General features: G+C 37.8%; 3 protein-coding genes across 3 annotated transcripts; all 3 read left to right on the top strand.

Moving 5' to 3' along the window:
* Positions 1 to 1,567: 1,567 nt before the first annotated feature.
* On the top strand, positions 1,568 to 4,847 carry LOC103043427 (uncharacterized). Its single transcript, XM_015600807.3, has 5 exons — positions 1,568 to 1,769; positions 1,921 to 2,110; positions 2,611 to 3,156; positions 3,322 to 3,436; positions 3,952 to 4,847. The coding sequence occupies exons 1-5, from the start codon at positions 1,576 to 1,578 to the stop codon at positions 4,710 to 4,712; spliced, it is 1,806 nt and encodes a 601-aa protein (XP_015456293.3). The 5' UTR covers positions 1,568 to 1,575; the 3' UTR covers positions 4,713 to 4,847.
* Positions 4,848 to 11,760: 6,913 nt separating this feature from the next.
* LOC103036480 (extracellular calcium-sensing receptor-like) lies at positions 11,761 to 14,913 on the top strand. Its single transcript, XM_022667315.2, has 6 exons — positions 11,761 to 11,959; positions 12,085 to 12,367; positions 12,459 to 13,274; positions 13,377 to 13,598; positions 13,757 to 13,880; positions 13,982 to 14,913. The coding sequence occupies exons 1-6, from the start codon at positions 11,763 to 11,765 to the stop codon at positions 14,893 to 14,895; spliced, it is 2,556 nt and encodes an 851-aa protein (XP_022523036.2). The 5' UTR covers positions 11,761 to 11,762; the 3' UTR covers positions 14,896 to 14,913.
* Positions 14,914 to 20,876: 5,963 nt separating this feature from the next.
* On the top strand, positions 20,877 to 24,037 carry LOC103025769 (extracellular calcium-sensing receptor-like). Its single transcript, XM_049483743.1, has 6 exons — positions 20,877 to 21,101; positions 21,212 to 21,494; positions 21,593 to 22,408; positions 22,512 to 22,733; positions 22,816 to 22,939; positions 23,041 to 24,037. The coding sequence occupies exons 1-6, from the start codon at positions 20,899 to 20,901 to the stop codon at positions 23,952 to 23,954; spliced, it is 2,562 nt and encodes an 853-aa protein (XP_049339700.1). The 5' UTR covers positions 20,877 to 20,898; the 3' UTR covers positions 23,955 to 24,037.
* Positions 24,038 to 25,534: the final 1,497 nt, after the last annotated feature.

Below are 25,534 nucleotides of genomic sequence, written 5' to 3'. Positions count from 1 at the left end.
AGATCCCAGGCATATAGCTAGAGGAGAAGCGCTTATTGTTTGTGGAGATTATGGATGAAGATGAAGCTGAACTAGGCTAACATGGAGCATTTACTCAGAGATCCTTCCTGTATAAACCTGAGCAGAACTTTTCAGATGCTTTTCTGAGAGCGAGGGGTTTTGGGAGTGTTTATTCTCTCTCTACGTGGAGCCATGCAGAAACCCTGCAGCGCGTCCACAGCAGGTACTACCATCCAGTTAACCAGCTAGTTTATATACATTTAGCTATTTAACATGCAAAGTCCAGAGTCTATTAAGACTGAATGAAACGAACATGATTTAAGTGGATATTGAAACACCACGGCGCTGTTTGGTTGATAAATCGTTCAGTTTAGAAGTTAGAAAGCTTACTGGGTAGCTTTATCTAGTTAGTGTTAGCTAGTTAGCTAGCGTTGGCTAGCTATAATAAGATAGCTAGCTAAGTAGCTAACGCTAGCTATGTTCTCTTTAAATTGTCATTTTATCTAGACTTTCGGTAACGGTACCTCTCGCTGCTCTGCTGGGTGAGCGCGTTGTTTGGCTCGTTCCGTTTGGCTCGTACAGCTGCCGCTCTCATAGTAACGTTACCCATTCGGACGGTCTGTACATCCCAGCTGATCAGCTGAGGAAAAATAAAACGGAGGAAAAAAGCCTCGGACTGCAGCTTATTTATCCGGCGCTAATGCTCCTGACTCAAACCCCTCTCCATCACATAGTCCTGGTCTAGAAAGTGCTCGTCACTAACCCCTAGCATTACAGCTAACCGGAGGATTCTCACGCTTCAGCGCTGCGAGCCCCCGCTGAAGGTATGAAAGTGAAAGTGAATATTTCTCATTCCTCACCCTATTAAATTTCACCACCCCCAGTATTACTACACACAGGGACAATACAAAAGTGCCCCCCCGCTCTGCATTGATTTTTGGTTTGGATTTTATGATCTATTGAGGATCTAAATTACGGTATTCTCATAGATTATAGTAGTGAGGCGTTCGAGAACCAACCTCGTGACGTCACCTTCAGCGCTGGGACAAGATGGCGCTGCCCTTACTTAAAAAAATGACATTTAGATTGCTTATTATTTTAATTCCGCTTCACTGACAACTGTTAAACTTATAAAATTTGTTAGAGTGAAAATACATCTTGTGAATTATACTAAATACTTGAAGTGTTTCATGTCCACTTTAAGGTTAAACTAAATAGAATGTATTAAATTTAATTTAAGCTCAGATGTGTTTAATAGGTACTTAAGTGCAGGTTGACTGGGGACCAAATACAATAGTGCTCATTTATAATCTAGGCCTCTATTGTGTATAATACTCATTAAGCATTACAACTGAAGATCCAATGAAATTATGTAGGAAACATAAATAATAATTTAAGTTTTAAAAATAGCTAGTTGAAGCATTGTGTGGTCCCTGTTTTATTTGAAGTGTACCTCGGGGAATAGGCCCCATTGTGTTAAAAATCAACTGCCCCTTTCACCTGGGTCACATGGGAGAGGCTATAAAACCAGGAAGACCTTATCTTCTGGAACTTCACCTGAGCCCAGCCTCTGAGATGAGAGGAGCTGCTCTGGTTCTGTTTGCTCTTCTGACAAGAGCACTGTATCCCCACCATGCATCAGCTTTGTTGGGAAAAACTCCAAATGATGGTAATTTGGTGGCAAAAACTGCCAACTTTGTCGAAGTTGACAAACGCTTTGGTTTTATTGAACATGGTTACATACAAAGTAACACAGAGAAATATGGATGGTGAGTATGATTTTTACTTTACATTTTTTATTGTTTTCATGCTTGCAATAAAACTATATATTCAAACTATGCACTGGACACTGTGTGCTATGAATCTACCACACTTAATTGATGCTGACACTGATGTATTCTATATGTTCTCTCATTGCAGGTGTTTTCTAGCAGAACGATGTAAAGCATTGCATTCTGTGGAGACACTTAATGGAAACAAAGTGTTTCTCCAGGGTGTCTGTTCAGAATACCAGTGCTTGTCTTTGAGTGTCTGTGAGTCCCAGAACTGGCAGGCTCTAAGCAGCCACCTCACATCAAAGCATGTCAAAGTCATTAAAAGACTACACATGGTGAGAAACATATGTGTAAATAACATTTATGTATAACTATAAATGTTCAGGTTAATATTAAATTAAAATACGTGCATCTGTAATTAGAATATAGTTGTATGTCGTACATTTACAAATGAGAAGAAACTAATTCTACAGTGATCGTGTAAAGCCTGTATGCATAATGTATAATAGGGCATAATACCTTATACTGATTGTCATAAGCGTGTATAAAAACTCATATGTACTACCATAATAGTGAAACACAAATAACACATTATAAAATACAAGTATGTGACTTTATGAGGAGAGGTTTTATAATATCTTGTACTTTAGAATTTGTTAAGTATGTCATTATAAGAACTTAATAGGTATTATACAAGCTTATGGTGATCATTACAAGCTATTATAAAGACATTCATAATGTATGATAATTGCAGTTTTTTTAGGAAGTGTTACTGACTGCTCTATTGTCAGGTCACAAAATATGGCCTAACGAAAATTTCCCTCCCTCTAAACAGGTCTCCCACATTTCCAGCTGTGATTGTTTGACCGTCCTCCAAAGAAATATGAGAAGCAACAATTTAAGGCTTGTGGCATGGCATCGGCTGCAGAAACATGGGTCCAATCAATGGAACAGGGCAGTGAATGAGTTTAACGCCCAGAGACATTCAATGACCAGGACAAACTATATGACTTTGTCCTCTGCTTCTATGTTCCTGAGTGGAGGAAGGTGGATATGCTTTATAATCAAATTGTGGCCCATGACTGAGGCCTGGATTCTCTTACCCAGTTTGAATGAGAAAACTAAAACGCTGAATGGAGAACATGGTGTTTTAACATCTGAAATGCCACATCTGGCTAAACTTTTACTTACTCTGAGGCTTTTAGACAGATTCTATACAAGCCTTTCTCTGCCCTCTGCCTGGGTGTCTGCTGCCCTGCTACACGGCTGCACTCTCACCCATAAGAACCATGTGACTGGAAGAATCTACACTGTAATAAAGGAGAGCAGAGAGAGATGTGATTATGCTTGTGCTCTCTGTATGGACTTTCTCACATTGAAGGTAAAGTTCACAAAATAAAAAGTGTGGAGTGATTTTATTTAGCAGCATGAACTCACTGAAGCTCACATAAGTTTCATTAGTGTCCCTAATGCTTCAGATGGAATTTATAGAAAATGTTTTTGTACTTTTTGAATGATATGCATATTGCTTTAATTTCTTTTGCAGAACACTTTTCTAATCCTGAAGCACTTATTGATAAAACAAGCAGACAAAAGCCAAACAACTGGAAGCTGCTTAAACACAAACCTCTCAACGTACAAAACTACAAGATGCCAAAAAGGTAACAGTGTTATTCTATTTAAAAGTATCATACCATATTTTTTAACATGGGGTACAACAATCTGAGGCCACTACTGAAAATGCTTCTATTTGTCTTTGCTCACTACATTAAAACAATGTTTTAACTGCAACATATATCAGACAGCATTTGCATTTGATAAAAAAATATATAAAATATATAATCAATTAAATATTCACTATTTCATCATGGTAAAGTATTTTAGCATTATTTTCAGCATTCATAAGTATGCAGTGACAATGTCCACATTGTTTTCCCAAAAATTTATTTTTTTCCAGGAATAAATTATAACATGATAGACTTAAATGATGGCCTTAGACCTTTGGATCTTTAGTGACTGTTAGTAATAGAGAACAGATGATTAAATGGTTCTTTACCTAGAAACAAGAGCCAACAGATTGGTGGAAAACAGTGTGTTGATGGCGCTATACATTAATATATAAGGGCAAAAATTAGATATTCCCAAAATGATTGACATATTTTCCAATTTTCTGTAGATGTCACAGAAGATATTTCACAGGTGAAAAGCTCTGGAAGAAAAATGGGACTGCTGCTGACAGCTCTGACACTCTTCCTACTCTGTCGTACAACATCTATTCTTTTCATCATATCTCAACGGAGACACACACCAAGCCACAATGCCAACATCAAACTAAGGTTCTCGCTGCTTTTTACAGTTACATGGTGCTCTCCTAGTCCACTTACAGTCACTTTGCCACCATCCCGATGTTTCTGCAAAGTCCGCCACACCATATTTGGCATTACCTTCATCCTCTGCATCTCCTGCACTCTGGGAAAGACAATAGTGGTGTTAATGGCCTTCAGGGCTACACTTCCAACCTGCAATGTAATGAAATGGTTTGAGCCTCCACAGCAGAGACTCAGTGTTCTTGCATTAATGCTGTTCCAGGCCTATACATGTGTGCTTAGTTTGATAGTTAGTTTCCTCCCATTCACCATGAAAATAAACCACATTTCTGAGAATCTAGGAGAAGGTTCAGGATTAGCTATAAACTTCTGCCCTGGAATTGACTTGTTTAGAAGCCAAACTGTTGTTTTCTTTTTTATAGGATTACTAGCCAGAAAAACATCCATGACTGTGGTCTGTTATTTATCCCTAAACATACTCATGTTCATCTGCATGATAGTATGGAACCTGTTTATCAAAGCTGGGGTACAACAATGTATTTTAAAAATAACCTTACATAATTGTATACAGTTGTTATACTTATATAGGTCAGTACGTTCTGAATTGTAAGGACCAAAACAACACTGATTCTACCAAAAGGTGTAACTTTCCACTGATATAATGAAATAAAGAATTGTTACAGGGTGTCACTGAAACATCTCAGCACCTGAGTTAAAAAAAAGAATAAAAATTATCACATTTTTACTTGCACAGTGTAGTGAAAATATATTATAATGATTATTATTATTAATATACTGTTAGATTAAATTCAAAGATCCTATCTTTGGTTTGTGCTTGTAGCTTAGCTATCGCTTCTAGCAAAAGGAAATGACATGCATTCACAGGCCAAAGCACCAAGAGACCTGAGAGCTGTGCTACCCTTACTGTACAGAATTACATACTGATTGTATAGTAAGTGTAATTTGATGCCATTCTCAGAAGCATACAGCATCACATCAGAGGAATGATGATTGGATGTACATGCTTTAATTTTACAGTTAGATTTCAGATATATCTTTCAGTTCTCTGCCCTCTGTCCAGTTTCCGACATATGGACTACAAAAAAGGTCACGTAAAATCACAAACACAAAAGCATTGAAAAGAGAAAGTGATTGGTCTGTAATCAGCTGAGTACCAACAACTTGTGTATCTGTTACTAAGGAGACCAAGAGTATAACAATGACTTAAGAATTCAAACAAAACTTTCATTTACAAAAGGCACTGAATCGCATTTGCTTTTTCACTATGCTATTTATAAAGCGTACTACATTTTTATTTGCCGGCTACAGGTGGCTACAGGTTTTCATTCTACGCAAACAGAAGAACACCTGATTCCATTTGTTTAATCAACTGGTCAGTCTTCAACCAACTGACAGGGTTGTGTTTTGACAAGAAATTGGCGCTACAATATGATACAAGGGATAAGATTTAGCATATCACAATGTATTAAAATACTGTAAGAAAGGTGATATATTGTGATTGTTACAATCATACTTCAGAAAAGCTCAACACTAAACATACTATTATATGTATAAAATATTATAAGTAAATAAAATAAAAAGTCTATGTTTTTTAGTAGATACAGCAATGCAAAACAAAGTATATATAACGCTGTGTTCAGATTTATTCAACCTCCACTGCAGAATTTTTATTTTATTTAATCTGCACAATCAGATTAAATAAGTACTTGTATAATAGACAAATGCAGCTTAAATTTCAATAATATAATTTCTAATATACCAACAAATGTCCTTTTTGTGAATTCGTCATTGACAAAATTATTCAACCCCTTAACGATCTCTAAAACCACTCTCAAGAACAGAATTTTTAAATCAGGTTTTTTCAATCAGGCAGTGAACACATCTGTAGATGTGAACAGAACCATAATGTGCAGCAATTACGCAGATTTAAAATGACTTAGATACTCAGCTCCTTCTGGAGAGTTTATTGTTTATTTAATCTTTGCTACATGGTGAAGTCCAGGTAATATTCAAAGAAGTCTAGATAGGAGGTATTTGCTCTTTATTAGCAAGTATATGGATATAAAAAGATAGCAAAGATATTAAACATTTCAAGAGACACAATTGGAAGCCTAATTTGCAAGTTTAAAGCTAAATACTAAACACTACCTGGGCGTGGCAGAAAGAAGATGCTGTCGGCAAGTGCTGTCCGGTACCTGAAACAAAAGTTGGAGAAAAATCCCCGGCTGACAGCTGAGGAGCAGGGCTAATTAGAGGGAGGTACTCAAGTTTCTAAACAATAAGATGAAGGCCTTAATGCCTGCTGACTCCAAAGAATAAGAAGAGTTGACTCCACTATGCCAAAAACCACATGGACAAACCACAAAGGTTTTGGAATACTGTTCTTTGGAGCGACGAGACAAAATTGGAACTCTGGGCCTATGGCTCAGCGACATGTCTGGAGAAGATAGAACAAGGCTTATTCAGAAAAGAACACCTTGCCTAATGTGAAGCATGTGGCGGGTCAGTCATGCTCTGTTTTGCTTCTTCAGGTACAGAGAATAGCCACAGTGTAGAAGGTACCATGAACTCAGGAGATCTTGGTTGGAAATGTCATGCAGTCAGAGACAAAGTTGAAGCTTGGAAGATGTTAGACCTTTCAATAAAACAACAATCCCAAGCATATCTTCAAATCTACCATGGCTTGGTTACAGAAGGAGGGCTGGAAGGTTCTGGACTGGCCAAATAATTGGATGCCTTTGTCCATGAGGAATGGGCTAAGACACCTTTTGCTCATTGCAAGATTCTTGTGTTGAGCTATGTTTCACGTCTGAAGGACCTTATTACTGCCAAAGGGAGTTATACTAAGTACTATGTTTTACATGTTTTACATTACTAAGGGGTTGAACAATTTTGTCTACTATACAAGTCCTTATTCTATGTGATTGTGAACAGGATAAAAATAAATGTTAGACTTGCTAAAACACTTTACAGCAGTGGGTGTTGAATAATTTTGAACACAGCTGTATATTGATATATCAATATTTTATTGCACCAATACCAACTAATGATATGATTTTGCTTGATTGGAATGAAAACCTGCAGCTGCACTGGCCCTCTGAAGGTAAGAAATCTGTAAAATCAGTTATAACCTTTATCTATACTCCTGATGATGACTTTCACAACCAGCACTAAGGAGCCCATGGCACCTGTAGGCCCCATACTGGCTGGCCTTTCTTGAACGTATGTATGTAGGTACTGACCACTGCATACCAGGAAAAAACCCACAAGATTATTGTATTAATTATTGTAAAAGTAGCTCAAATTTATTTGATTGACCATTTTCCAGCTTTAAACAAACACATCACCTTCAAGACAGGTTTTTTTGCTGCCTAATAAATTCTACTCTTTGGCAGATGTCACTGTAGATTAAGTTAATTAACACTTTTCACTTTACCGGTGAAAAAAAAATAAAAATGTAATAAAAATGCATTGAATTAAGTACTGCTTAACCCTTGAATATTCTTAACATTCTCCCTTGTTTTAAGGGTCAAATGAACCCTAGGAGTGTCATGGTAGTATGACCAATGGCAATGTTAAATTTTCTTTATTGTTGGGGTCATTCTAAAAACAAAAAATCCACCTGAAAAAAGTATTTAGACTACACTGATATTTTCTGTACTTAAAATGAATGTTTAAAGCATTGTGTTGCAACTTTCTATGTGCAAAATATCCAGCAGAAAAAAAGAACGTACCTGTCTATTCCTCGGAGGGAAACAACCATTATTGGTGCAATACCTGGTGCAAACTATAAAGGTCTGGACTTTTCAGGACTGTGAAATTGCTAAGGGGTGACAGGTAATCCTATGGGTAAGATATGGACTACAACTATGACTGCAAAATTATCTGTTTTCACTTGAACATCTAGCTGCTTTAACTGTGTTTGACTCGTGAAACAGAACTGATGAAAACTTTACTATGAACAATTTGACTGATACTGATTATGTTTCTCTGTGAATGTATTTAGTGTTTTTAGTGTATTTAGTGTCATTCTGTGTCACTATAGATATTTTTACTTGAAAAAAATGGTAGAATTGAAATATAATTTTTGTAGGGGTATACTACTACTATACTACTAAGATCTTTCTGCATATTGTGTTACTGAGCAAGAATGTCTTTAGCTCCTGTTAAATCAATTCTCAATCACGAACTAAACTTATGTTTTGTTTTTTTTTTAGATTACTGCTGAAGTTTAAGGAATAAAACACTGAAACACAGCTGAACAGTGTTATAAACTGTTAAAATGATCAGACCAGATTTCTAAATAACAATAGTAAGCAACAGAAACAACCATGTTAATGAAACGCTTATACCTGAGATTTTATAAGAGCCAAAACGGTGAAAAGCAACAGGCATGGTACGGCCTACACCAAAAAGGCCTCTAAGAAATGTAATCATACGTACAAATCAGTCTGTAACTGTTTACGCCCAGGATATGCCTTTAAAGCCATGTTACAAAACTATTCTCAGAAATCAGTGTACTGTCTGCACCTTGTATATGTTGTGTGAGTCATGTATTGTGCACCCTGTCAACTTATCCTGTCAGCTTAACTTGATGATTTTAGACTGCACCTCCCCTACTGTCAGAAACAGAAGTGGGTAGTAATTACTTACACTTCTTTGGTTACATGATCTAAAGCACAATTGTAATGGATTTTCTCTTCCTGTGAGTATCTACTTACAACAATTATGATTATTGCATAAATACTGGAATAGATCAACATTTTTAAAAGTTTATAATAAGACCAAACTGTCTTAACATGCATTTTGCAACAAAAAATTTCAAACCATTTTACATCTAATTATGTGTATATGTGAAGAAGATAGTATACATTATGTTGAATGTATGTTATGTTAAAGCGGAAGTAAATGATTTTAGAAACCAATAAGTCGCATGTATTAAAACACATTGCTCTCCCATATAAAAATATAAAGTGATATAACAAAAAAGTCATATTTGTGACATATCATAATTGTATTTATGGCCCAATATTTTCATTTGTTAGTATTTTTTATTGAGATGTAGTAAACGGATGACGTTTTAGCTCTAGGTTTAAAAAAGTCAAAGAATGTGCAAAGCTTATTTAAATGAAAGAGCTGAGGCAGGCTGCATTTGCCAAGTGGCTTTATTATGGCTGTACTCATTAGCAGAAAGGCAGGCAGAGGTCAAGAAACAGAGAGGCAGATATATCATAGGCAGGTCCATAATCAGAGTCAAAACAGGCAAGAACTATACACCATAAAGTGTAGTGCTTAAAGAATCCTCATTACTTCATTATGATGTGCTGAAAAAGATCCTTTGGTGAGAAGCTGAGTCTGGCCTAAGCACTGTGTAGAATATAGTCATTCAAGGTGCAATCCCCTGCTGCGGCCAGCAGAGGGCGTATTTACAATAAACGCTCATTTCTCATTCATCTCACAGTGAGAAAATGCTGAGCCCTCGGTAAAACCAGGCCATATAGAAGCCGAAAATGGGAAAGAGATTCACCGGAAAGACCAAAGTGTGGAACTCAAAGAGAATTGCAGTGGATGGCATGGGAGCTGGACCCAGTGGCATGAAGCCATTAGTAGTAAGGAGTTGGAAGCAGGGTCAACAGAACTGCTGGCAAGGGGAGCAGGGCGGGATGGAACTACTAGCATGGGAGCGAACAACCTGGGAGCCAATGTAGAAGCAGACAACCTGGGAACCATTGCAGGAAATGCCAACAGAAGCCCAACATTAAGTTAGGAATTCACCAGGGAGATTAAAACGTGGAGCTCACAGTTAAAGCTTGAGCTGCAGATGCCTCCGACCCGGGGTGGAGGACCAAGGAGCTCCTGGCATGAGGTCAGAAACAGCTAGAATGGGAGCTGGAGCCACTGGCAGTTAGGAGCAGAAAGAACCACTGGCATGGGAGAAGGAACAATGGAACTCCTGACAAGGGAGCAGGAGTGGATTTAACTGCTTGCACATGAATGGACAACCTTCCTGCCTTACTTACCTTTACCTTTCTGTCAATCAAATACATTTATAATTGCATTCTACACATACTCAATACACACCAGTAAGAAGTAGCAGCCAATCACACACAGCATACTCTCAACCGAAACGACTGTCCACCTGGACTACTGAACTGAACAAGCACAGATGGTCAATCCATATCTGGGCATACATGTGAATTCCCTAGTTGTCTTGCCAAGCACCTCCAGGGCACTTGGTGGCACAGTGGATTCCCGAGTTGTCTTGCACGCCACCTGGCCAAAGCATAGCATCTGTGTCTTCAAAGCAAGCTCTTGAGACAAGCAGCAGTATGAGGACAGGTGGCACAGTGGATTCCCTAGCTGGCTTACATGCCACCTGGCCAAAACATAGCATCTGTGTCGTCAAGGCAAGTTCTTGATACAAAAGCAATATGAAGACAAGCATTGTCCTTTTAGAATAGCACACCACTGTGCACATTCAGAAACTAAAACATCACTGGTTGCAGGACCTTTTTAATGTATCTTTGGGCTGAAAAAGTACTTGCAATGTAGATTCGCAAAGGAAATCACTGCTTGCTACATGTTCGGTCTGCAATCCTGGTTGTTCATGTCACTGACGTGCACCTACGTTTATGCACTGCCACCACCGTGTTACGAAAATATCCACATGACCAATATGGTGCATAATACATCGTCAAAACCATTCCGCTTCCTAAAGCCCATACAATGCGACGACTCTCAAACTCCCAACTGCTTGAATTGCGTATAAACTCTTCTTCAAAGCAAACTTTTCAAAGCAAGGATGCTACCAACACAACATCATGTGTCAGAATAAAAAGCATGTGCAACAGGACAGCCATAGTTCAGTGTGGAAGAACTGAGCATATGGCCAGTCAATGTGTATTCCAGTTAAGGCCACCAGAGGGAAACATTACATTGATTCAAAGCAGGAAATACTGACAAATATGTTGCATAGCAATAACTAACTTTGACAACTGCCTTGCTCACAATAAAATGCAATTATTCATTTTATTAAGTAAAATGTCTTGTTTTCTCTTGTGTCTTTTTAATTGCTCTTTAACCAAGCAAATATGTTTTATCCGATTACTCGATTAATCAAATCGTTTTTCAGTAGAGTACTCGATTACAAAAATAATCTATGGCTGCAGCCCTGCTTGGCAATACAGCAATGTCTGCCCACCACTCTGGGCATGTGTGTGTATAGGAACACACTGCACGAATGGGTTACAGAAAGAAAGAAAGAGGCCACATTACCATAAAAGAATTATGAAAAATATGGTTATTCTGTTTTTTGTCTTTATTCTGAGGTATATCAATAAGACAAGCCCATTCCAGTTAAATAAAAGTTTTTTTTTACTTAATATTATAGTAGTCATGTAAACATGAATGTGTGAACTGCAATGTGTGGAATGTAATGTTCTAATATTCAGAACATTCCAAAACCCATGAAAATCCAAGTAAACCTACCTGCCTCTATGGAAAACCTGCTCAATTCCAGGTTGGAGCCCTCTAAACAAATCAGTCCTACTGGCAAGGATCAGTCACACAAGTGAACACATACATATATATAAGAGAGCACTCACTCCTTTCCTCTCTGAGCTGCTGGGCAGCCATGGGTATGTTCAATGTGTTGCATCTGTGTTTCTTGCTCTGCACTCAAATATGCTCTGCATGTAAACTCTTAGGTAAGTTTGAAATGCAAGATATCTTTAAAGAAGGAGACATCATGATAGGTGGCATTTTTCCTATTTTTAACAAACAGGAAAATGTACTTGTTTCATTTGAGAAAACACCACCTAGACATCAATGTAAACTGTGAGTAATAATATAATTTTACCTTTATGTAATTCTTTAATAATGTATACTATTACTGATAAGTAGAAATGTGAAATTAATAATAACTATGTGCTTTTTCTCTTCTATCCAAACACTAATGATAGATTTGACCTGCGGGCATACAGATGGACAAGGATCATGATGTTTGCAATAGATGAAATAAATAGAGATGATCGTTTGCTTCCTAACATCTCTCTGGGATACAGAATGTTAGACTCTTGTGCCTCTCCTACTATTGTCTTGCGAGCTGCTCTGACTTTGGTGAGCGGGTCTGAGGACAAGGGATCCGAGTGTCATCCACCTCCCATTACAGCTCTTATAGCTGAGTCAGGATCTACCCAGTCCTTAGTTGTGGCTGAGGCACTTGGGCCATTTGAAGTGCCAATGGTAACACTCAAAACCACACTACTGCAAAGATCTTTAACATGTATCTGTGTAAAACCTATTCATAGACTTTGATTTCTTTGTATTTCAATAGATTAGTTATTTTTCAACTTGTGAATGTTTAAGTGACAAAAAGAAATATCCTGCATTCTTCCGGACAATACCAAGTTACTACCATGAAGCAAAGGCTCTGGCTCTCTTAGCCAAACGATTTGGATGGACATGGATTGGTGCTGTGCTATCTGACAATGAGTATGGACGATATGGGATTGCACGCTTCACAAAAGAAGTGGAGGAGGTTGAAGTTTGCATTGCATTTGTCGGCTCAATTTTGCGGACATCTCCCCAAAGTAAAATCCTTGAAGTGGTGGAAATGATAAAAAAATCAAAAGTGAAAGTGATCCTTGCAATAGTTCCAGAGGGAGATCTATATCCTTTAATGTTAGAAGTGTTAAAACAGAACATTACTGGAATACAGTGGCTTGCGAGCAGTGCTTGGGTAACAGCAAATAGACCATCCACTCCAGAGATGTTCAAATCTTTCAGAGGGACAATTGGATTTGTGGTCCGAAAGATAGCCATGCCTAAATTTGGACTTCTTCTTAAAGACATTAACCCTTACCAAGTCACAGAGTCCAGTTTTGTCAGTGACTTTTGGGAAACAATTGTGGGCTGCAGGCCTTCAACTGCAGCAAATATTATACCAAACATCACAAAAATATGCACAGGAAATGAGAAGGTGGATTACACAAACAATTTTTTTGATGTCTCACAACTCAGAATTGCATATAATGTCTATCAAGGAGTATATGCAATCGCACATGCACTTCATCGTGTGGTATTTTGTGAAATGCCTGGGAGTTATGTGCCAAGAAAGTGTCTTAATGTATCACAAATAACCCCAAAAATGGTGAGCTGGTTTTTGCTGGATACATTTACTGCATTTTTTGGTTATTATTAGGGAGAAGATTTTCAGCATATCATTACATATGTGTTTCTCTTCTTTAACTAGGTTAGTGAGAAATTAAAAGATGTGCGTTTTGTGGATCAATTTGGGGGAGAGGTATACTTTGATCAGAATGGAGATCCACCTGCTACATATGAGATCATAAACTGGCAGCTGAGAGAAGGGGCAGTACAACATATTCCAGTTGGCCATTTTAGAATCTCTGCAAATGGAAAATATGACCTTGTAATTGATGAGGACAAGATTGTTTGGAACACAGGAAATTTGGTAGTAAATGTATTCATATATATATATATATATATATATATATATATATATATATATATATATATATATATATATATAAAAATTTAACTTCTTCCGCATAAATGTTTATTTTCTGTGCTTTACTATGCATTATCTAAGATATACATTAAATCTGTCAGACTCCAAAAGCTGTTTGCTCCGAAATCTGCCCGCTTGGCACAAGGAAAGCAAGAATTAAAGGACTCCCTGTCTGCTGCTTTGACTGCATCCCATGTGCTGATGGATCTATATCTAATACAACAGGTACATTAAGCATTTACTTACATAGGGATGTTTTACATAGTGTTTTTATAATAATGAATAACTGTGTAATATTTCTTATCATATTTTTTCTCCCCAAATAGGAGCAGCAGACTGTATCATCTGTCCAATAGAGTACTGGTCTAACGAGAGAAAGGACAGCTGCATTATGAAAGTCACTGAGTTCCTGTCATACACTGAAACAATGGGGATTGTTCTGGTGGCTCTGTCACTGTTTGGTGCATGTTTAACATTTTCTACACTGGTGGTGTTCATACATTTCCGAGAAACACCAATAGTAAAAGCTAATAATTCAGAACTGAGCTTACTGTTACTTGTCTCGCTAATCCTCTGCTTCCTCTGTCCTGTCACATTCATCGGGGAGCCCACAGTCTGGTCTTGCATGTTGCGCCACACAGCATTTGGCATCACCTTCGCCCTCTGCATTTCCTGTGTGCTGGGAAAAACCATAGTTGTTGTAACTGCTTTCAGAGCAACATTGCCTGGTAACAATATGGCAGCAAAGTTTGGGCCAGCACAACAAAGGGGCATTGTGTGTTCATGTACTGTGATTCAAGTAGTCATCTGTATTCTCTGGTTAAACATCTCACCACCATTTCCAAATAAACTTTATGAGCAAAGTAATAAAAAAATCATTTTAGAATGTAACACAGGCTCAGATGCTGCATTTTACTCAGTCCTAGGATACATCAGTCTTCTCGCTGTGATTTGTTTGGTGTTGGCATTTTTAGCCAGAAAGCTGCCCGATAACTTTAATGAAGCTAAAATGATCACATTCAGCATGCTCATATTCTGTGCAGTCTGGATCACCTTTATTCCTGCATATATCAGCTCTCCTGGCAAATACACTGTAGCTGTAGAGATCTTTGCCATTTTATCTTCTGCCTTTGGTTTACTGCTATGTATTTTTATGCCAAAATGTTACATCATTTTAATAAAACCAGAGAGGAACACAAAAAAACATATGATGGGGAAAAATCTCAAACCTGCTATGTAATGAAAAAGATATCCAACACATAATAAAACATAATTACTCTACTGAACTGTCCTTAATGTTGTTATTTGATGTAAATGTTAGCACCTAAAATACATTTTTGGGAAAGCATGGAAAATGTGAGTAAGAAAAAAAAAGTGACTTTATTTTAATGTATACAATATATGTTTAAGATGATATAGTTTCATCCAGTCAACACCATTTTATTTCATTTCATTTGTTAATATGCATTCATTCCTGTGTTTCTGGCATGCAACCAATCCAAAACGTTAGGATGGAGCAATTTAAAAATAATTATCCTCAAAGAAAGAATGGTAAAGAATGATTTTCTTTTTTCTCTACAGTGCATACTGTTATTAAACTGCTCAGGAAATCTGGTTTGATTTTTGTTTTGTCTTTTAAGTGATCTAGAAGCAATGGCAACTTCACAAAATAGTAAAATGCTAGAAGGCATGTCTAAAATGCAGGAATGAATGAGCATTAACAAATTAAATGAAGCTAATCAGACAAACCATAAAATATCTTAGCTTGAGTAAATGTAGGAAATATTGTTCTTTTAATTTGAATTATTCTTACTTCCATCTTTTGCCAATTTGAGATTAAATACACCACTAGTTACTAGAGTAATTAGAGGACAGCCCAAAAATCTAAAACTCCTCTCATTAAATTACATGTCACCTTAACGGGGGTGTGTTACCCAGTGTCATATTGGCCACAGTTAGAGCTGGGCGATATGGGAAAAAATCTTATCACGATATAGTTTTCCATATCAGTCGATATCGATATGTATCACGATATAAATCAAATCACTTTGTGTCACACTTAAAGGTTTGTTTTTATTAGTGAGAGAATAAGGGAGTGATGGAAGTTTTATCACAATATTTTTTTCTGTATCTCCATAATTATTAGGGCTGGCCCGAATAGCATTTTTTGAGCTCCGGATATTTGGCAGTAATTGGTAGCGAATATTCCAATATTAGTTTTTAAAAAAACAAATTAATCATGAACGCGAGCCAGAACCCGAGCTTGAACGTCAGCCTGACTCAGGCGCTGCATGAACTCGGGCTTTTTTCCAATTTTTTCCAATTTTCCATGACTGAAAAAAAAACTTGGGCTATAAGCTCAATATTAAATATTTCGTTTGTTTAGAAATTATTTTATATTCTTAAACCATGTTAAATTATATTAGATTAGTAGGGCTGGCCCGAATAGCGTTTTTTGAGCTCAGAATATTGGGCACTGATTGGCAGCCAATATTGGAATATTTGTTTTTAAAAAGACGGATTAAAAACTGATTAAAGTAAAACAAAAATTGCAACTCGGCCCCTTTAATTCACCACAAAGTTTTCCAAGACCCAGCCGGAAAAAAAAAGATTTCCCACCTTTTCCTCAGCTGGGTCGGGCTCAAAAAATGATTTGTGATAGGCTGTTTTTTGGTTTGTTTGTTTAAGCACTTAGGCTTTTGTACTGCTGCAGTGCAATATTTAGATTTTATATTCTGAAATTCGTTAGGTTTTATTTCTTTTAGCATTTTGAACTTTTTTTCCAATTTCAAATTTATTTTTTTCTGTTCGTTATGTTCTATCGGTCCTTGCGTTTTTTGTAGTTGAAGTTGAATTTAATATTGAAGTTCAATATTTCTAATTTATATTTTGAAATTCGTTAGATTATATTTATTATTGTATTTTGAGCTCACTTTAGTTGGTTATTTTCCAAATTCATATCTATTTTTCTGTTATTATTAAATGTTATTAGCTTATTAGCTTAGCTTGTCATTTAGCATACAGAACTTCTCACGGATTTTTAATGAATGTTGATTTATTAATTTAAAAGCTGTACCTTATTAAAAGTATTTTAAGCCAGACAGACACTGTGTGATTTTTTAATGAGTTTATCTGCACTTTTAAATGGTTTGTCCTGTAGGAAACGCACACGATTTGTATGCTGACACTGTTGTCTGACTGAGGAGCTGCTTTCCGTCAAATGCAGCCTGTAGGCAGGAAAAAATCCAGCCAGAACCGACCATATCATGAGCCAGTTTTAAAGCCAGTAATTTAGTAGAGCATTAAACTACAAATCTGAGATGTACCTGCTGTACTTCTTAATCTCTGCCCCCAAAACGGTCCATTAACTTGCTTGACAGACGCGTCAAATCCCCCGCGAGCACGCGCGGCGCACAGCGCACCGATTAATTCATGCGTTGAGCTTTAAACGCGCAGCTGAGCTGTAATTGGGGAAATATCACAAAAATCACAGTGTGATTTGTTACATTAAAAAAAAGACCATTTTCTTCCGCCTAATCTGAGAGGAAAGCGGTGTTCTCGACCGGCCCGAGTTCATGCAGCGCCTGAGTCAGGCTGGCGTTCAAGCTCGGGTTCGGGCTCGCGTTCAGGCAGATAATCTAAATGATAAATGATTTTGTGTTTTTGCACTTGGGCCATAAGCTCAATATTAAAAAGTTCGTTTGTTTAGAAATTATTTTATATCCTTAAACCATGTTAAATTATATTAGATTAGAGGAAAGTCATTTAGACATCATTCTTAAGGTGTTTTTGTCCTGTTACCGCTCCGCAAAAAAACCTCTTCCTTTAATCCGCGCCCCACATACACATTTTTGCAGCACCTGCCCCGAGGTCCTAATATAAATTGAATTAATTACATTTAGTGCTTAAAATTTACTTAAAATTTATTTAAAACGTGCTGAACAGTGCGGCCGTTTATTCCCAAAGTCCAAACACTATGGTTGTTTGCGTGTGTCGGGCCATACTCCACTATTCTTTAGGGTTTTTTGTTGCATGCATGAGAATAACTATTACAATTTTCTTAACTATTTATTAATTTGCTCCAGCATCTTCTGGATTGATTACACGTTGTGTTTTCGTTGTTTGCCGCGCCACTTAGACGGAAATGGAAATGAATGTTTATCGAATTCTATTGCACAGGCTTATCATCGTCATCGAGGGAAAAATTATCGCGAAACAAATCGATATCGTTATATCGCCCAGCACTAGCCACAGTGATGACCTCGGTCACCTAATTGACAAGTGCTGCTTGGAAGGTACACCACAAGGGTAATGGGAGAAGAGTCAGGCATGAGGCAGAGGTTTAAAAGTCCAGTATGAAATAGACCACTGAAGTTGTCATGTTGTAGTCTGCGCCTTGTTGTTTGTGCCCTTATTTGGGGCTCCTTTGGGGTTCCGTGTCTAAGCCGTCCAAGTCAATACGGGATTTGAATGGGCTTTTCAAAAACTGGCCTCTGTCACATTCTGTGGTAAATAAATATGTTCAGAACCCTGTACGTTTCATTCTGTGTACATTTAGCTCCTAAATATCACTGGATCCTCTAAATTTCGAGATCGTTTAAGGGGAGTAATCTGAAAAATGCTAACTTGACGTCACAGCACCGTGGCTGGAATTGACCCCGGACGGGATTCTGCACAACACCAGTGAACTCCCATCAGAAAGCGTTTTGGATTATGATGCTTCTTCACAGAGGATCATTACAGCATTTAAACAGGTGAAAACTCTTTCAGTAATGTTGAGCAGTGTGATGTTGAGCAGTGTAGTCTTTGTTAGAGCTTTAAAAGGCAGAACTAATCAACTAACTACCTGCCCTCACTGAGGCGACAACGAACCAGAAACACCTATTTATTTCACTGCATAATAAAGAGAGTAAATGTTAAAACATGTTACAGCTGGTTCTGAGTATCACTGTTCTGTTTTAGTGATTTTAAGCGCAGTTAGTTCATTATTAGGCTCAGCTGAGTGTAAAATGCTCCTAACTTACGGCTGGAGTTCTCTGGTGTTGCACCGAAACCAGTCCCCTGCTAATCTCTGTAACGGCGCCGGGAGGTCAGTTCACTCCGCTGTAGCATTAGCTTAAAGTTAGCATTTTTCTCATTACGACTCTTAAACGATCTCGAAATTCAGAGGATCCAGTGATGTTCAGGAGTAAAATGTACACAGAATAAAATGTACAGAGGTCTGAACAGATTTATTTACCACAGAATGTGACAGAGGTGGGTTTTTAAAAACCCCATTCATTTTTCTCATAGGGAAAAAACACTTAGACACGGAAGCTATACAAGCACTACAGAATGACGCACGACTTCTGCGGTCTATATAGATCACACTGAGGGCTATGGGGAGCCCTGAGGGGTCTGAAGTAATTTTTTATGAAAGCTAATGAGTATTTAACATCTCGCAGCCACAACACATACTTTAAGGTCAGCCGGACTTATCCTTGTCCATCAAGTGCTGAAGTACTGAATAATATTCTGCACCACGGAAAATTCATTAGGTAGGGAGACAGATGACAATGCACACCGCTGAAAAAATAGTTCTCACTGGTTAGCATACATTACATTACATTACATACAGTAGCATGCTCCACTGTGTTCCTGACAGCCAGGAAACAGTCCATTAAGATCCTCTATGAACCTGAGTCCATTTTTTGAGGCAGGGGCCAATGGGACCTGTCCGGAGAGAAAAGTCTTAAAGAAAATCTTAAAAAGTAGACCTTGTGTCCAGTAATGAGCGACAGTCTTATTGGACCATAGTGGTCAGACAGGGCACTTTTCCACCGGTATGATGCCAGGGCTGGTGCCAAGTTCCCAGGGCAAAATTTTCCACCGCAAAATCACAGGTTCTCAGCCAGCAAAGAAGGTGCTATTCTGGCCCCACAATCTTGCTAGTCTGGAACCAGCAAATCAGTAATGCGAGCGGGCAAAGGGCAGGGCGTTTAAGTATCACAAAAAAGGCATTCAAATCTTCCCCTAACTTCTGTTTCTGTTTTTGGGAGAACACCCCCACATTCACATATGTAGTAAGTGACTCCTTAAAGCAAAGGAAACACAGGCCGGTTCTTTAAAAGTTCATAGTTTCAGAGGAACCAGCACCGGCTCCGGCACCAGCAGTTTGTTGATGAAAAAGAGGTATTAGTGTTCTTCTTGTAGGCCAACTGTTACAACTGTTACATTACCTTTCAGGCTCCATTCCCCAAGGTGCCAAGGTAACATCTATATAGTAGAGGTGGAGCAGTATACCGACACAGCAATATATAGTATTATTTTTGTTTGTCATACATAATGAATACGCGGCATGAAATATCAATATTTATTTATTTTAAACATTGGAGCTCTAAATTCCCTAACACTCGCCTTCCAATGTGACTCACGGGAGTCACTGCTTCATTATTCCATGTGGGGGTGCTAATCATATCCTGTTGTAATTCGGTTGGTGGAATGGTTAGCTGGAGCGGTTAGCTGCAGAGGCCACTCTGCAAACAAAACACTGTGTTTTTTGTTTGAAATGGTTGCTAAAAAATGACCGGAACTTGAAATCATGCAAATGTTCACTGCCAGAGCAACCAGAACCAATGAGTGCCAGACTCTTCTGTAACTGCAAAATCAGAAAAAAATAAGACCTCATAGGCGGTCTACAAGCAGAGCTGCGAGCTCTAAACCTGCTAAGAACCACTGTGTTTACTGAAAAGAGGACTGAAAGAGAGGTACTCTTAAGGGGTGCATGTAGAGGCAGAAGTGCGGCAAGAGCGTTCATGATAAGCTAATGGCTAGCATCAGCCAGCCACCGGCCTCATCCATCCAGCTTTTAAACTGATGATCTTTGGAGAATAAACTGGACTATCTGTGGATTCAGTGGACAACCCAGTGTGAGGTCAAAGACATATTGGACTGTAAATAATAAATATTAATATCGAAACAATGAAAGGTGAAAGGAATCATTGTGTAGCCCTTCTCAAACACTATAATGAGTAAACTAAAATGCAGTAGACTGCCCTGAACGTATACATATTTTTACGGCTATGAAAACTTAAACCCATACTGTGACAAAACAACCCTGCCTCTAAGAAAAACATGCTCGGTTCCAGGTTGCAGCCCCCTAACAAAACCCAACCCACTGGAAAGAACCAGCTATGTATGGCAAGGGAACATGTATATATAGCAGAAACACTCACTCCTTTCCTCTCTGAGCTGCTGTCCAGCCATGGGTATGCTTAATATACTGCATCTATGCTTTCTGCTCTGCACTCACATATGCTCTGCATGTAAACGCTTGGGTACGTTTGAAATGCAAGATGTGTTTAAAGAAGGAGACATCATGATAGGGGGGATCTTCCCCATTTCTAACAAGCAGGATAATATCCTTGCTTCATTTTACACAACACCACCTAAACCTCAATGTAAAGGGTGAGTAGTAATATAATGTTTAACACATTAATGTTGCTATTACTGCTGATGTATATTAATTTGTTATATTAACTGTGTGGATTATTTTCTGTATAAAACACTGACCATAGATTTGACCTTCGATCATTTCGGTGGATAAAGACCATGATGTTTGCAATAGATGAAATAAACAGAGATGATCGTTTGCTTCCTAACATCTCTCTGGGATACAGAATTGTGGACTCTTGTGCTTCTCCTACTATTGTCTTGCGAGCTGCTCTGACTTTGGTGAGCGGGTCTGAGGAAAAGGGATCTGAGTGTCATCCACCTCCCATTACAGCTCTTGTGGCTGAGTCAGGATCTACTCAGTCCTTAGTTGTGGCTGAGGCACTTGGGCCCTTCAGAGTGCCGATGGTAACACTCAAAACAGTACTATGTCAAAAATATTTTGAATGTAAAGATGCACCTGTGTGAAAATTGTTTTTAACTGTGATGTCCATGTATTTTAAAAGGTTAGTTACTTTTCAGCTTGTGCATGCTTAAGCGACAAAAGGAAATATCCCACATTCTTCCGCACAATACCAAGTGACTACCACCAAGCTAAAGCTCAGGCACTTCTTGTGAAACAATTTGGGTGGACGTGGATCGGAGCTCTGCAATCTGATAATGACTATGGACGATATGGGATTGCAGCATTTGCAAAAGAAGCTGAGGGTCTTGGAATTTGCATTGCATTCGTTGGCACAATTCTGCGGACATATCCCCAAAGTAAACTGCTTGAAGTTGTTGACATGATAAAAAAATCTAATGTGAAAGTGATCCTTGCAGTTGTTGCAGAGGGAGATCTATATCCTTTAATGTTAGAAGTATTAAAACAGAACATTACTGGAATACAGTGGATTGCAACTGTAGGCTGGGTAACTGCAGACAGACCATCCACTCCAGAGATGTTTAAATCTTTTGGAGGGACAATTGGATTTGTGGTCCCAAAGAAGGCTATACCTAAACTGGGACCTGTTCTCAGAGATATTAACCCTTACCAAGAATTAAACTCCAGTTTTGTCAGTGACTTCTGGGAAACAATGGTTGGCTGTAAGCCTTTGTCTTCAGTAAATGTTTTACCAAACATCACAAAAATATGTAGAGGAAATGAGAAACCGGATTACACAAACAAATTTTTTGATGTCACACAACTCAGAGATGTATACAAAGTTTATCAAGCTGTGTATGCAATCGCACATGCACTTCATCAGGTGGTATTTTGTGAAATGCCTGGAGGCAATGTGTCAAGGAAATGTCTCAATGTATCAGATATAACTCCAAAACGGGTGAGATGTTTTCTGCTTTCCATTGCATCTTATTCGAGTGATATTAGGCCTTCTAATTGCAGTATATCATTACATTATATCCTTTACTCTCTTTTTTAAATAGGTAAGTGAGCAGTTAAAAGATGTGCATTTTGTGGATCAATTTGGGGAGGAGGTTTACTTTGATGAGAATGGAGATCCACCTGCTACATATGAACTCGTAAACTGGCAGCTAATAAAAGGGGAAGTGCAACATATTCCAGTAGGATATTTCAGTCCTTCTGCAAATGGAAAATATGACCTTGTGATTTATAAGGACAAAATTATTTGGAACACAGGAAATTTGGTAATAGAAATAACATAATACAGCCCATAATATTACATTTTTTGTACTTTGCATTTTCTAAAATGTACTTTAAATCTGTCAGACTCCAAATGCAGTTTGCTCTGAAATCTGCCCGCTTGGCACAAGGAAAGCAAGAATTAAAGGACTCCCTGTCTGCTGTTTTGACTGCATCCCATGTGCTGATGGATCTATATCTAATACAACAGGTACATTAAGCATTTACTTACATAGGGATGTTTTACATAGTGTTTTTATAATAATGAATAACTGTGTAATATTTCTTATCATATTTTTTCTCCCCGAATAGGAGCAGCAGACTGTATCATCTGTCCAATAGAGTACTGGTCTAACGAGAGAAAGGACAGCTGCATTATGAAAGTCACTGAGTTCCTGTCATACACTGAAACAATGGGGATTGTTCTGGTGGCTCTGTCACTGTTTGGTGCATGTTTAACATTTTCAACACTGGTGGTGTTCATACATTTCCGAGAAACACCAATAGTAAAAGCTAATAATTCAGAACTGAGCTTACTGTTACTTGTCTCGCTAATCCTCTGCTTCCTCTGTCCTCTCACATTCATCGGGGAGCCCACAGTCTGGTCTTGCATGTTGCGCCACACTACATTCGGCATCACCTTCGCCCTCTGCATTTCCTGTGTGCTGGGAAAAACCATAGTTGTTGTAACTGCTTTCAGAGCAACATTGCCTGGTAACAATATGGCAGCAAAGTTTGGGCCAGCACAACAAAGGGGCATTGTCTGTTCATGTACTGTGATTCAAGTTGTCATCTGTATTCTCTGGTTAAACATCTCACCACCATTTCCAGATAAACTTTATGAGCAACGTAATAAAAAAATCATTTTAGAATGTAACACAGGCTCAGATGCTGCATTTTACTCAGTCCTAGGATATATCAGCCTACTCGCTGTGATTTGTTTGGTGTTGGCATTTTTAGCCAGAAAGCTGCCCGATAACTTTAATGAGGCTAAAGTGATCACATTCAGCATGCTCATATTCTGTGCAGTCTGGATCACCTTTATTCCTGCATATATCAGCTCTCCTGGCAAATACACTGTAGCTGTAGAGATCTTTGCCATTCTATCTTCTGCCTTTGGTTTACTTTTTTGCATTTTTATGCCAAAGTGTTACATCATTCTAATAAAACCTGAAAAAAACACAAAAAAACATATGATGGGAAAAAATACAAAACATGCCGGGTAATGTAAATTTCAACAAAAAATGAAACCCAACTATTCCACAGAATTGTCCCTAATGATGTTTTCACAAGATGTTTATGTTTTCACCTGAAGAAAGTGCAATAAAATGTATTTTCAATTTATGATTAAATACTTGATTCATCATAATATTTACATTATAATATTATGGTACAATTATGCAGCACAAACACAAGTAACGGAAAAGTTTACGTTTAAATCTCACACAAATTACGATTTTCTAAAATATCACTGTTGTTTTGACATTTTTATGAAGACCATATGCACTGAAATTAAAGCCATAAAATAGAGAATCTTTACAGGACTCTCTTTCCTGTTTTTCTGAAAGAGCCTATTCCCTGCAGTATGGAAACCTATTTTTCTCATTTTAATTCAAAATTTATTCAGAATGATGTAATAATGAGAATATTTCTAAAAATTGCAAGAACGTTTTTATTAATAGAAATTCTCAAATGTATAACTTAAAATCTCAACATAATGAGATCACTGAACTTCCACCAAGGGCCTAAACCACAGTCAGTTTCTACTTAAAGAGTTTCTAAATTAGCACTTATATTTATTTAACAGTATATTAATTTCATGCATTTCTTATTCTAGCCTTTACAAACTAGCCAGCAACAAAGTAAACAATGAAACACTTTTGAAAGTCTGCTAAAATTGGCAATTTTTGTGCCAATATAAATAGTATAACAAAATAATTTTGTGGATTTTCTAGATTTTGCCACAACCTGCCTGTGATATTATTTTGGCATTCTACTAATATTTGCCCGCTGCATTACAATCCCCTGCATACATTGCAATGTAACATGTGCTCTGACCCCCACCCTCCATTAGGTGTGATTTATAATTTCAGGGCTCTAAAGTTTGATCAATTTGTCTGAATGGTGCAACAACAATTCAAGTCCAGCCATTCAAGGAAAAAAGGCACTGTGACTCCTAGGGCATTTTCACACCTGTATATGTTTTCTCTGGTCCAAACCAATTGATGAGTTTGTTTATTAGAAGCATTTTCCCACATGGTTTGTTTTCACACAGGCGCAAACCTAAATGTCCCAAAATTTGTCCCAACAAACCATGCGAGCATGTTCTCTCCTCTGAATGGCCAGAGCTGTCTGGCACGAGAGCAAGATGGTTTATATAGCAATAAGGTTCTGCAAAAATATACAGACCAGCCTGTATATTTTTGCAGTGTAAACTTGCTTTTTTGTGATCACTTTTTAATTTGTTTTACAAATGTTTACCAACAGGGAAGGGGTGGGGAAGAGGGAGCAGACAATATTATACTATATATTGAACACAGACATTATACAATTTCAAGATACAAATATTACTAAAGCAGTGTTGCTTTAGTTGCTTTAATATTGAAAGTTGAAAATATTGCTGCTATGCTCTCAAACAGTGTTTTCAATGAGATGTCTATGTAGTAAGTGGAGCTGTGCAGCATAAGCAGCAAGCGCTGCACATACCAGGTCCAAAAAACAGAATAACATAGAGCAGAAGTAGAGAAAGTGTTTGTTCATAGCTGAAGTATTATTCTGGGTAACATATTAGGCTATTGCTGCACTT

This window comes from Astyanax mexicanus, chromosome 9 (assembly GCF_023375975.1).
Source record: "Astyanax mexicanus isolate ESR-SI-001 chromosome 9, AstMex3_surface, whole genome shotgun sequence".
Classification (NCBI taxonomy): Eukaryota; Metazoa; Chordata; class Actinopteri; order Characiformes; family Acestrorhamphidae; genus Astyanax; species Astyanax mexicanus.
The sequence above is the reverse complement of the archived record's forward strand: the minus strand, read 5'-3'. Positions and strand labels throughout refer to the sequence as shown.